The sequence below is a fragment of the Cydia splendana genome, chromosome 2 (assembly GCF_910591565.1).
Source record: "Cydia splendana chromosome 2, ilCydSple1.2, whole genome shotgun sequence".
NCBI lineage: Eukaryota > Metazoa > Arthropoda > Insecta > Lepidoptera > Tortricidae > Cydia > Cydia splendana.
The window spans coordinates 20322955-20335291 of NC_085961.1; the positions used below are offsets into that span (position 1 = coordinate 20322955).

Sequence of the window (12337 nt, forward strand, 5' to 3'; positions counted from 1 at the left end):
AATTCAAACACGGGCAACACCCGCGCCCCAAAGACCGACAATTATTTGTCTGTTCCGGTACATAATATTTAATGCTTAGTTAGGATACATACGAGTATCAAACAATATATTACGCCTAAATGTAGGTACCTACCTAATAAATTTAAACAATTAAATATTTTAGCTGTAATTTAATGTATTGTACAAGTACGCCGCCTATAGGTAGGTATACTCATTTAATACCTCCCAAATTAAGTTTACCTATCGTCATTCGAGTCTAAACAGATGGAAAGTAGGTATTTTATCCTTGTAAGCATGCTTACTTTTTTGCAAAAGTTTCAACATTATTTGATATAACCTACTTCTAAACTTTTTGATACTTCTTAAAGAAATACTTAGTAACTGAACATAAAAGTTTCTTCTCTCTCCTTCGGTAGGTATATTCTTGAGAATATTATCCTATTGTAATATAAATTTATATAATATATTTTGTCAAATTATTTCATCAATTAATTGAATTCAGAAATGTGGTCAAATTTTGCTTACTTTTTGTTTCCCCCTTCTTATTGGTGATATTGACACTACTATCTAAATATTATTTCTACTGGATTATTTATTATTTTATAGTAACTGTATTTATTGATAGTAATAATCAATATTAATTAAGCGAGTGCAGATAGCAACAAACGATTGGCAGCTATATTATGTTACCGCAATCACATTATATTAACAGTTGGGTTTCGCCTGCGGTCGTCGCCGCCGCAGCGTAATCAAGTCCTGTATTAAAACATTTAAGCGATCATTGTTCAAAATGTTATAAGTAATTATAATTATTATATTACGAATTAGATACTTACTTTAATTATACCCAAAATAATTATTATGTGGTCGTGTTGTTAATAAGTTACAGTTATTTTAATTTAGTGTAAGTTATGTTACGTATTTTTTATTTAATTTTATATTGTATATTTTGACATGTGTTTTTGACATTAAAGATATTGAAATTGAATTTTCACAGTCATCAGCAGGAGTATTTCATCTCTCAGTAAAATATTTCGCTGTCACGCTCGTACAGTGCCATTGTGCCATTGACCGCCGGCATCATGGCCGGGCAATGTACCAAATAATTCGTGCTTATTGTCCTTACTTTACCTCCGCATATGGCCGCGGTAAACTCATGACTCATGACTCCAAGTAGTTTAAATAACATGTAGGTACTTATACCAAACTGCAATTTGGCATAGACTGTACATACGAGTAACTTAAAACATGGCGACAAAATTGTAAAATAAAGGCCACACAAAAATTATGGTACCTCCTCTTATATTTTACACCCTGAAAAAATCAAGATACGTTCGTTTGTGCCACGAAAAACGTATATTTCGACACTCTCAAGGGAATCAAAATGTATAAGAGTACTTTCCGGTGACCTAGAACTATGAAATTTTGCGTGTATATTTTTATTTATATCGTCTTAAGGCCAGTCCACACCAGCGGCGTGTGCGTAGACGTGCACGTGCGCGTGCGCTAAAATGTTGGAGCCGCACACGCACACGTCACGCAAGAGATGTGTCGTCTCTCATAAGGAACTGCATATTACAACGCGCACGTTCACGTCTACGCACACGCACCCAGTGTGCACAGGCTTTTATACTACAAGTACAGGGAAAATCTCAAAACTATAAATTTGTAACTTTTGAAACATTGGAGTTAAAAATATGACACATAAACGTAAAGTTATTTTTTTTAATGTTAAATTTGACTGCTCTATAAAATGCTGATGCAAGAAACATTCATTCAGACAGTTTTTTTACTCATATAACCCATTTTCAGCTTTAATGAATCAATGTCTACCAGCTTTGATTAATGAAACATTGATTACCACAGAAAAGACAGTATTTTTATAGCAGATACTACTTATTTAGGGATCGACTTACTATCGGCATAGAGAAAAAAATACATAGAGTGCTCACTCCATACATCAGTTTTAGTACCAAAACGACTATTATTTTTGTAGTCGATATCTAGCATCAAGTAGCGGAATTATCAGTACTGCTACTATTTTGATTTGAGTATCGTGATTTGTGAAATATCCGCATGGTGACTCCTATTGGCCTTCGCGCCTGTCTAAAAGAAATAGTGTTTACCAGCGAAATTTGTTTATGATTTATAGTCAGCTGCCTACGACACGTGGAAGATTGTCATGAATAATGGTGGGTGGTGACAAGCTGTCAGCGGGGCAGGCGCCGTGGGCAGCGCGGCCCGCTGGGAATCCGTGCGGACTTTATTTTACACTCCTACAACATGTTTCGTACGTTGTAAATTATTAAAAGTTTATGCACCTTCAAACAGTTACTTTTGTATTCGGGGTCAGAATTCTAATAATAATAGGTCGGTAGAGTGTGAATGTACGTGCTTGTAATTAGCACGAATATTATCAATGACGAAATATTATATATGAAAATATTATGATACATTATAATCTACGATTGATCTACGATCTACGATATATGTAACTTAAGTAAAACAACGGTCATGAAGATTAGGTTTCCGTAGCCTTAGGTCGTATTTGTTATTACAGCAAAATACATTCAAAACTGATACTGATGTTATTTTCATATAAATATGCACCTAATTTAAATTAAATAATAAATAAATAAATAAATATTATAGGACATTCTTACACAGATTGACCAAGTCCCCCAGTAAGCTCAAGAAGGCTTGTGTTGAGGGTACTCAGACAACGATATATATAATATATAAATACTTAAATACATAGAAAACAACCATGACTCAGGAACAAATATCTGTGTCATCACACAAATAAATGCCCTTACTGGGATTCGAACCCAGGACCATCGGCTTCACAGGCAGGGTCACTACCCACTAGGCCAGACCGGTCGTCAAAGTAGCTATTCAATGCTACAACGAAACATAAAATATAAGAATTTTATATTTATATTAAGACATATTTATTCTTATTTAAATTAGGGTGTCTATATTTACGCACACACCTACCCTATCAAGTTCGCAGCGCGACGAGATTGTGGACTCTGCTAATAAATCTAATAATTCCAAGAATATGTTTGTGGTATGATAACATTGATAACTACCGAATTCATAAAAATGATAAGTTTAGGAACAACAGTATGAATTATAAGCTAATAATTAGTAAAACGTTATTTACATACTTACCTATTTTATTTACTCTTTTATTATAACGTTACATAGGAAATTTGTTAAATTAATTGTTAACAAATTGAAGTCTATAAAGCAAGTATACGTATACAGGCGATTTGTTCGGCAATTTATGGAGCTTGAATTTGAGTCCAGCCGGATTTATTAGGGCAGATCAACTTCACAGAAATTTATTAGGCGAGCGCTTTGAACGACTAGTGAAAGAAACCAGTAGGGCTACCGCGAAAACCGAAATTCGCAAATTGCGGGGATCTTTCTCTTTTACTCCAATGAAGGCGTAATTAGAGTGACAGAGAAAAATGCCCGGAATTTGCGAACTTCGATTTTCGCGGTTATAGCACTGTACCGTCAAACGGGGTGAATGGGGACAGCTTTGAATTTTGAGTGAGATTTTAAAGGAATAATTATTTTCTATGATCGCCACAAAAAACGTTTTTATGATGTTTGAGAATCGATTTATCATAGAATATTTTCTTGTTTCTTAATCATATCGTCTGAATTTCCTGTTTTTGAAAAAAAAAAATGGTGACTCCTATTCATACCGTCATTCCGCGATAACGATAACTACTGTTGTAAACAAGTATGAGTTAGTAAGTGTGGCGCGCGAGTGAGCGAGAGAGAGGTATCGTTCCCGCGCCCCGCGCCACGTTTTATGCGAACCGAGAAATTAAAATAAATAAATAAAAAAATCTACAAACACTTAATAATTATTTCACAGTTGTAACTATTAAAACAAAGATAACTTATACTTACCATTATACTCATACATTTCTAATGTTTCTATTACCAAAAGCAATCTACTTATTTTTAATAGCAGGATACTTAATTTTCGATAGGTCAAATGTCATTTTTAGGATTCCGTACCCAAAGGGTAAAACGGGACCCTATTACTAAGACTCCGCTGTCCGTCCGTCCGTCCGTCTGTCACCAGGCTGTATCTCACGGACCGTGATAGCTAGACAGTTGAAATTTTCACAGATCTATTTCTGTTGCCGCTATAACAACAAAACTAAAAAGTACGGAGCCCTCGGTGGGCGAGTCCGACTCGCACTTGTCCGGTTTTTTGTCCCTATTCACCCCGCCATCCCTGTTCACCCTGCTTGACGGCGTCAGAGTCTGGTATTCGTTCAAATTTAAAGATAATTACTTATTAAAGTTCCCCAAGTCAATTGGGCTCGTGGATCTATGTCTTATTATAATATGCTATTACTGATAGGCTTTATTACTGCTAGGCCGTAGTTTTGCTTAATTAATTAATTTTACTTGTTTATGATGTTTTTCACTAAACAAAACAGGATTAATTTTACATTTCTGAACTGTTGAAAATAACTACATGAATAGTTCTGCTCATTATGATATTATAAATTTGCTGGAGAAAGCTTTAAACTAATTACTTACTTAATCCCTGAAATATAAGATTGTTTTGTATCTTAATTATTTATTAGTGCATACGAACTTAATATAATATACATACATGTATCTTAATAAAATTGGCTAATCATATTTTTCATTGCTTATTACATACCTAATTTTGATTTATTTTCAGTAGTACTATATCGTTACCCTGTCTACCATTTATTTATTTATTTTCATTTTTTTATATAGCCCCTTAGACTGGGTGAGAGAATTTAGTTAATATTGGTTCATCATCATCATCATCATCATCTCAGCCATAAGACGTCCACTGCTGAACATAGGCCTCCCCCTTGGACCTCCATTCGTACCGGTTGGAAGCGACCCGCATCCAACGACTTCCGGCGGCCTTAACAAGCTCGTCTGTCCATCTTGTGGGTGGACGTCCTACGCTGCGCTTGCTAGTCCGTGGTCTCCACTCGAGCACTTTTCGACCCCATCGGCCATCTTCTCCGCGTGCAATATGGCTGCCAATTGCCACTTCAGCTTGCTAATCCGGTGGGCTATGTCGGTGACTTTAGTCTGATGTAATATTGGTTGCTGGCTTCTATTTCTATAAGAAGTCTCTCAACTCAGTGTGCCTCTTGGCAAAGGCCTCCTCCAATAGCTTCCATTGTTTCCGGTTTAGGGCAACTCTTCTCCATTTTGGTCCCGCAGTGAGCTTCAGCTCATCATCCCTGCGCATTTTTTGTCGTCCTTGACTTCTTTTGCTATCTCTTGGATACCAATTCGTTATGATTTGGCTCCACTTTTCTTGTCGTGATCTCAACATGTGGCCAGTCCATCTCCATTTTTGGAGGTCTATTCTTTCTAGGATGTCGGTTAGTTTGGTTCTGGCTCTTAGTTGGACATTTCTGATTCTGTCTTGCCTTCTTGTTCCTGTCATGCTTCGTTCCATACTTCTCTGGCATTTTTCTAATTTGTCTCTATGGTATTTTGTGAGAGACCATGTTTAGGAGATGCATGGAAGGATACACGTATTGTAGACTTTCCTTTTGGTTGACATATTGTGGTCTTTAGATTTAACCATTTTACGGTCTTCCATTTATCTGTCTACCATATCATAGCATAAAATTAATATAATTTAAGTATAAAATAGCTAATAATATAGCCGAGGGATCTGACGAGATTTTTTTTTAAACAGAAGTATTTAAGTATATTTATAGAATAATATAGTAGAAGAGCCGGCCGCAAAATTTCTAACCGACTTGATACCACGATGAAATGCACAATGGTTTCCCATAAAAGTGATGCTACGTCCGAATTCGATAGTCTTCCACGGCGGAACTTGCCGAAAGTACGAAAAAGAAGGCCACTTCCAGTGCGAAAAAAGGGGGCTGATTTAACCCATCTGATACCGAAATAATAGTTATGGCAGCACTTAGAAATTTACATGTAGACACTGAAAAGCGAAGCCTGCCAGTATTTTTTTGCCGGAAGTGCTTGGCAGACGCTCTCAAAGGTGACCATCGGGACCACTAAATTAACCCATCTGATACCACTATGAAACCAATTCCAGTCGGTAGGTATGAACTCTCATGTCAGGAATATATAAGTCTACCAAGGCTTTTCCTGCCGAAACACCTTGGCAGACGAGATTATGTAAGCAAGATCACCATCGCTTACCCTACACTAACCCATCTGATACCCCCATGAAACCAATTCCAGTCGGTAGGTATGAACCCCCATTTTAGGAATATATAAGTCTGCCAAGGGTTTTCCCGCCGAAACACCTTGGCAGACGAGATTATAAGCAAGATGACCATCGGTTACCGTACACTAACCCATCTGATACCACCATGAAACCAATTCCAGTCGGTAGGTATGAACCCTCATTTCAGAAATATATAAGTCTGCCAAGGCTTTTCCTGCCAAAACACCTTGGCAGACGAGATTATGTTAGCAAGGTGTACATCAGTTACCCTACATTAACCCATCTGATACCACCATGAAACCAATTCCAGTCGGTAGGTATGAACCTCCATTTCAGGAATATATAAGTCTGCCAAAGCTTTTCCTGCCGAAACACCTTGGCAGACGAGATTATCAGCAAGATGCCCATCGGTTACGCGGGTACCATCCCCGAATGTACAATGTGTATCCGGAGATGGTCTCCGTCATTACGGAATTCTGAAAAGATAATACTTTTTGGCCAATAATGGGTAACTCTCTAAATTCTGTTATCTATCTATCTAAATAAGCAAACTATCAAATTACACGCAAGTGATATACGATAATGACGTATCGTGGATTGGGGATAGGATAATTTACATTGATCCGGTGTTGGTTGGGCGCCATCAATACGGCCAGGGCAGCAATTAGTTCCCCAGTAGCCCTCACGGGATATTTATCCCGGACCCATGTTTACTGATTGTTCAAATCAAATAAAACTAGTATCCTCGATTTGTGGCAGCTATAATCGGCTTAAAGATAATGCCAAGCTATTAATCCTGAACATACATCATTGTACCTATTAATTATACGAGGACAATCAATAATACCTTTACATATTATTTACTCATTTACGTAACAGTGCTTTATGAAAAGCTTGGCGCACAATCGTGAAATTCAACAACGTTCGAAAATTCATAATATTTCAAATGCTTCACAAAATCTATTATTGCTAACCGGTTTATTTCCTTGCAACATAAATTATACAATTTATGATGTTTTATGATTTGAATTTAAATAAATGTGCTATAAATTCCCGTTAATGTAACAAGACAAGTTATCTGATGAAAATCTAGAGAGCCGTCGGGTTTCGAGAAAATTCGACTCCATTGCCAATCTAATCACTTTAGTAACGTTCAATTAGCATAATACCGGGTAAAAAGAGACTTCAGAGTTCAGACTGGTGGAAAAATATTTGAAAATACGCTAGATGTTCACCGGCTGAATGAACACTTACAAGTGCTGAATGCACTTTTAGATATCTATATTGATTTAAATTAACACGATTTTCACTCATACTCAGAAACCATCGAAATTTCAATCAGAATGAGGGACAGGGAATTTCGCCTTCGTTGAATCCAATGATTAGCAAATGTAAGGGTGAAAAAACATCCCATCACATACCATCGGATGTCGTGAGTGTTGTGTGTAGGCAAAGTGACAACCCTAGCGTACAGGTGAATAATCAAGATCAAGGGCGGGTAGTTCCCAAAACCCGCGCAGCAAGAAGATATTGATACAATTCCTCGCCAGTCTGCCTGTGACCACGAACGTAACGTCACGTTTGTAACGTCACGCCATAAATAAACGTAAGTTTTACGCGATTAAGTCCCGTGTTAGTTATAAAAGCAAGAAGCAAGCATTGCATATTAGCTAGAATAAGACCGATAAAACTATTCGGCATGTTTTAATTATTATTATTTACAATTTCACCTTTAAATTAATGCTTGGAATTCCATAATGGAGAAGCCTATGCCTGTAATATCCACTAAAATTGCCATACTAACGGCGCGATTCGGGAAATGAATTAGAGATTCACTAGATATGAAATAGTAAAGATATGTGACGTTCCACGGCAAAAGGTACCTTATGGCGGCTGGCGCTTACGTCGCATAGCGCATAATATTGGAGCGGTGTTAATAATAATCGAAATATACATATGTACTGCAACATGTAGATGGTATGCAGTGTATATTAGAGTATTCATTTAATTGTTTCTTAAATAAATCTTTAATCATGTTTTTTTATTATAAACATTTCTCGGTTTTCGTTCATTAACAGAAAAACAAAATAAAATTAACTTTTATATTTGAAGAAATTATTGGGATTATAATACCTCTAGTTATCGGGACTATAAATATGTAGGTACCTATCTCTCTTCTATTCTCGTCTATTACGATTAAACATGCGTTTCTTTCCTGGTCTACTCTTTATTCGATCTTTGAACTGAAATGCTTAAGAGAAACTTTGAAATAAGGTTTCCATCTACACGTAATGCTGGCGACCTGCGAGCGCAGCGGTTAAAGTTCTGACGCCGCGTCAGCGGGCAGTAATTGAATCTCGCGGGTCTGACACCCGGCCCGAGAGCCGATTGCTTATGAGCACTTCAAGCCGAGCCATCATTTCCCTGGGATACTTTATTGGAAACTAACAAACTATATTTAAAATATACTATTTAAACAAGCTTATATTTAAAATTCTGAAGTGTCCATTCAACACGGCAAATAAACATGTGTGCAACTTAATATTTTCTTACAAGAAGTTCTGACAATACGTTTTCAGAATTCGGGATGTTTTTATGCTTAGGTAATAATTATATAATAATTAATTGAATAACTATGAATAATTCGTGCCCCTACAATTTATCAAGTTTGTACACATAATAAATATTATACGTATAATTTACTTGAACTACTTGGGTATTTTTTTGGGTTGTTTGGTTTAAATTAAGTAACTATGTAGTACGAAAGCAAATCAAGAACTCATGACATAATTTTACTGTTTTTATGTGAAATGGGCTAATAAAAATACTCGTAGTTATGTTAAGTATTGTTCTTAAGAAAATGTGTATAATATACATTTCAGGCAGTATTTCAATGTATTGTTACTTAACTACATTTATGTAGTTACATACATACTTATTTATTTAATAAGTACCCATGTAATGTATATTACTTGGTTTGCCTAACTAACTGCAGTCTCCATATAGGAATTTATTTTTCTGAAAACGAATACAAATTTAAACAATTCGCCCCTATAGAGTTGAAAGTACGAACAGCGCGATCAAGCCTCATTTCCTCCGAGGAAACTCCTTTGTCGATCTGTGTCTTGTTATTTTGAGGAAAGCAGATAATATTATGGGTGACGGTTAAGAGTTTTGGGGAAATTTATAACGAGCCTTCGTTTCTTTTTCTTTGAGGCCTGGATATTTTATTACTGTCTTTGTAAAAACTTTTCCGGGAAAGTAGCCTGTGGTATTAATTTCTAAAATGTTCATTTTGTTTTATAGATTTGTGCCACTTTAGTAAATACGTTTTACAAAAATACAAAATGTTTTTTTTTTATATCTTGCTTAGGTAGGTATATGATTAAATAATTGAGTGTCTTAAATAAGACTAAATAGACTTGATCCTATCTTATCAATTTATTTGTATTGTTTTACTCGGTACTAAGTTTATGTCATTGGTTTGTTTCAGATAGATCACAGAACTGAACTCATGTTTTCGCCATCTACGAAAGCAGCCTGGTGGCTGGCAACATTTCTTAGTGTGTTAGTCACAGGTAAGAGTAACCTTTATTAACATCAACATTTTCCCCTTAAGCGTATACCTGCCTACTTGTAAAGCTATTTTCCTTGTGGGCAAATACCAAAATATCAAAGGGCATGATATTTTGGTATTTGTATTTGAATTATGTAATGCTAGTTACGAAATAAAAATAAACCTACTTATACTTACTTATCTTGACGACCGGTCTGGCCTAGTGGGTAGTGACCCTGCCTATGAAGCCGATGGTCCCGGGTTCGAATCCTGGTAAGGGCATTTATTTGTATGATGATACAGATATTTGTTCCTGGGTCATGGTTGTTTCTATGTATTTAAGTATTTATATATTATATATATCGTTGTCTGAGTACCCACAACACAGGCTTTCTTAAGCTTACCGTGGGACTTAGTCAATTTGTGTAAGAATGTCCCTATAATATTTATTTATTTATTTATTTATTATTTATCTAATAATTTTAATTTTTAACAAGCAGAAACGTCTGCGAACGTAGCTATTAAGCTTAAAATAAATTTAAAAGTGGAAAAATTACTGTCTCGGGTGTCTTGAGTGGGTGTCTTACTTACCTACTTCTAAAATCGGCGCAACCTAACGCGCTTATCACATATGCGAATTCGCACATCGCTCCGATGTAAGTATTAACGTGATAGCGATATGCGCGTATATAGCGTAGGTATATGTCCCGCTCGTACACCGGAGCGGCGTGAGAATCCGCATCCAATGTGAAGACCGACAAAGATCACATATTTGATAGTTATGAGTTTACCCTTACAATATACCTATACATACATATATGACGGTAAGGCTATCAGTTAAACGGTAGGTCTTAAATACAAGGGTCAATTAATAACTGTCAAATATGTGTTCTTATCAAATTTGCACAATAATAGTAAACTGAACTGAACAGATGACTAAATACTGCAAGACAATTTAAGTATTGCAATTCCAAATCTGACGTAAGTATATTCAGGTAACATAGGTTATTAATTTCGAAATATGATCTAAGCGGAAAAATTTCGGTCATTATGACTTGATCTACATTTCCACGAGTCAATACTTAGGCTTAGCGGAGCTTAATTGAGTAAGTATCAATATTCATCAGGAAGTAAGTATTCAGTTCCGGGCTTTGGTTTAAAATTAATTGACTGTTATGTTGAGTTCGCGAGGCACGGTGTTCTGTACCGGGCAGTGTCACCCTCGAGTTAGATTTGATCCACAGACCACTTCAATTACTAGACGGAGCACAGAAGTCAATCGAGGTCACCACACATATGCTCTCCCGTACAAATTTAGTATGACGAGCGCCCGCATATTTCAGTTGCGCTCACAATTAGGACCACTATTCGAGTATATTTATAATTATTAAGCTTTAGGGGCGTTCTTGGATTATTATAGTATAAAATAGCGTAAAATACAACCTCTATTGTGCTGCTGGATTCGTAGCATTTTACAAGTAACATTGTACATATGCGTGGTGACCTCGTGCTTTTTGTAAACGCTTCGTAACGCGGTATCTGTGTAGTCTGTGGATCCTACCTATTGCAAAACTATAACTACGCTACAACAACGCCAAGCTTAATATTCACCGACTTCTTTGCTTACGTAGCTATATATATATATATATATATATATATATATATATATATATATATTGTTTGTGATGTGAAGCTTATTCGTAACTATGTTTATTATATATCGGGTGGAACAGAACGAAGGACTTTTACGTAAACTAGGAATTGTTCGGGCTACTTACTTTATTTTTCACTTATCAATCACGTTAGTATTTCTAACCGTTTTGAGATACAGTTTGTTAAACATTAGTGCGAAAATCTGTATGTTTCAACCTTAGCAAGTAGATCCTATTGAAGGACATGACATGTGTCAATTTAAAGTGTAAATAACTCTGTAGGGTTGTCACTGATATAAAAATATTTCATTTTAATAATTTTGTTTTACTTTTAAATCCAGCTTACGATTATAATAACTCGATTGTAGATCACTTAGATATCTTAGATAACACTATCCTGACAGCTCATTCTCTAGAAAATTTTCACCCTGTATACTCTTTATTCGTGTATTATATTTGTACATGACAGTTTATAAGGTGTACAATAAAAGGTATTGATTTGTATTCACTACACACCGTATAAAACAAAGTCCCCCGCCCCGTCCGTATGTATGTATTTCCGCGGTAAACTCAAAACCTACTGAAAGGATTTTCATGCGCTTTTCACCGATCAATAGAGTGATTCTTGAGGAAGGTTTAGGTGTGTAATTTGTTAAGGTTTTCTGTAACCCAGCGAAGCCGGGGCGGGTCGCTACATCTCTAGTTGTATCCAATAATAAATAATGTTGTGTTAGTGACTTTTGACTTTGACTTAGATGTTGTTATTTGCAACGCCTTTTAGTAGTATTTTTTTTCAAATGGCAATTGCATAGTTAGAGTTACAATTGAACGATTCGATTACTTATATTTATATAGCGAGCCGGTGTAATAGTACGGCTCTTTGTA

The 12337-nt window shown here is 36.0% G+C and overlaps 1 protein-coding gene across 1 annotated transcript in view; it reads left to right on the forward strand.

The window, feature by feature from the left end:
- LOC134805195 (lachesin-like) overlaps positions 1-12337 on the forward strand; it is a 74124-nt gene that overhangs the window by 34180 nt on the left and 27607 nt on the right. The window contains exon 2 of the mRNA XM_063778508.1: positions 9738-9822. Within this exon, the coding sequence (XP_063634578.1) occupies positions 9738-9822 (85 nt within the window). The remainder of the gene's footprint in view (positions 1-9737; positions 9823-12337) is intronic.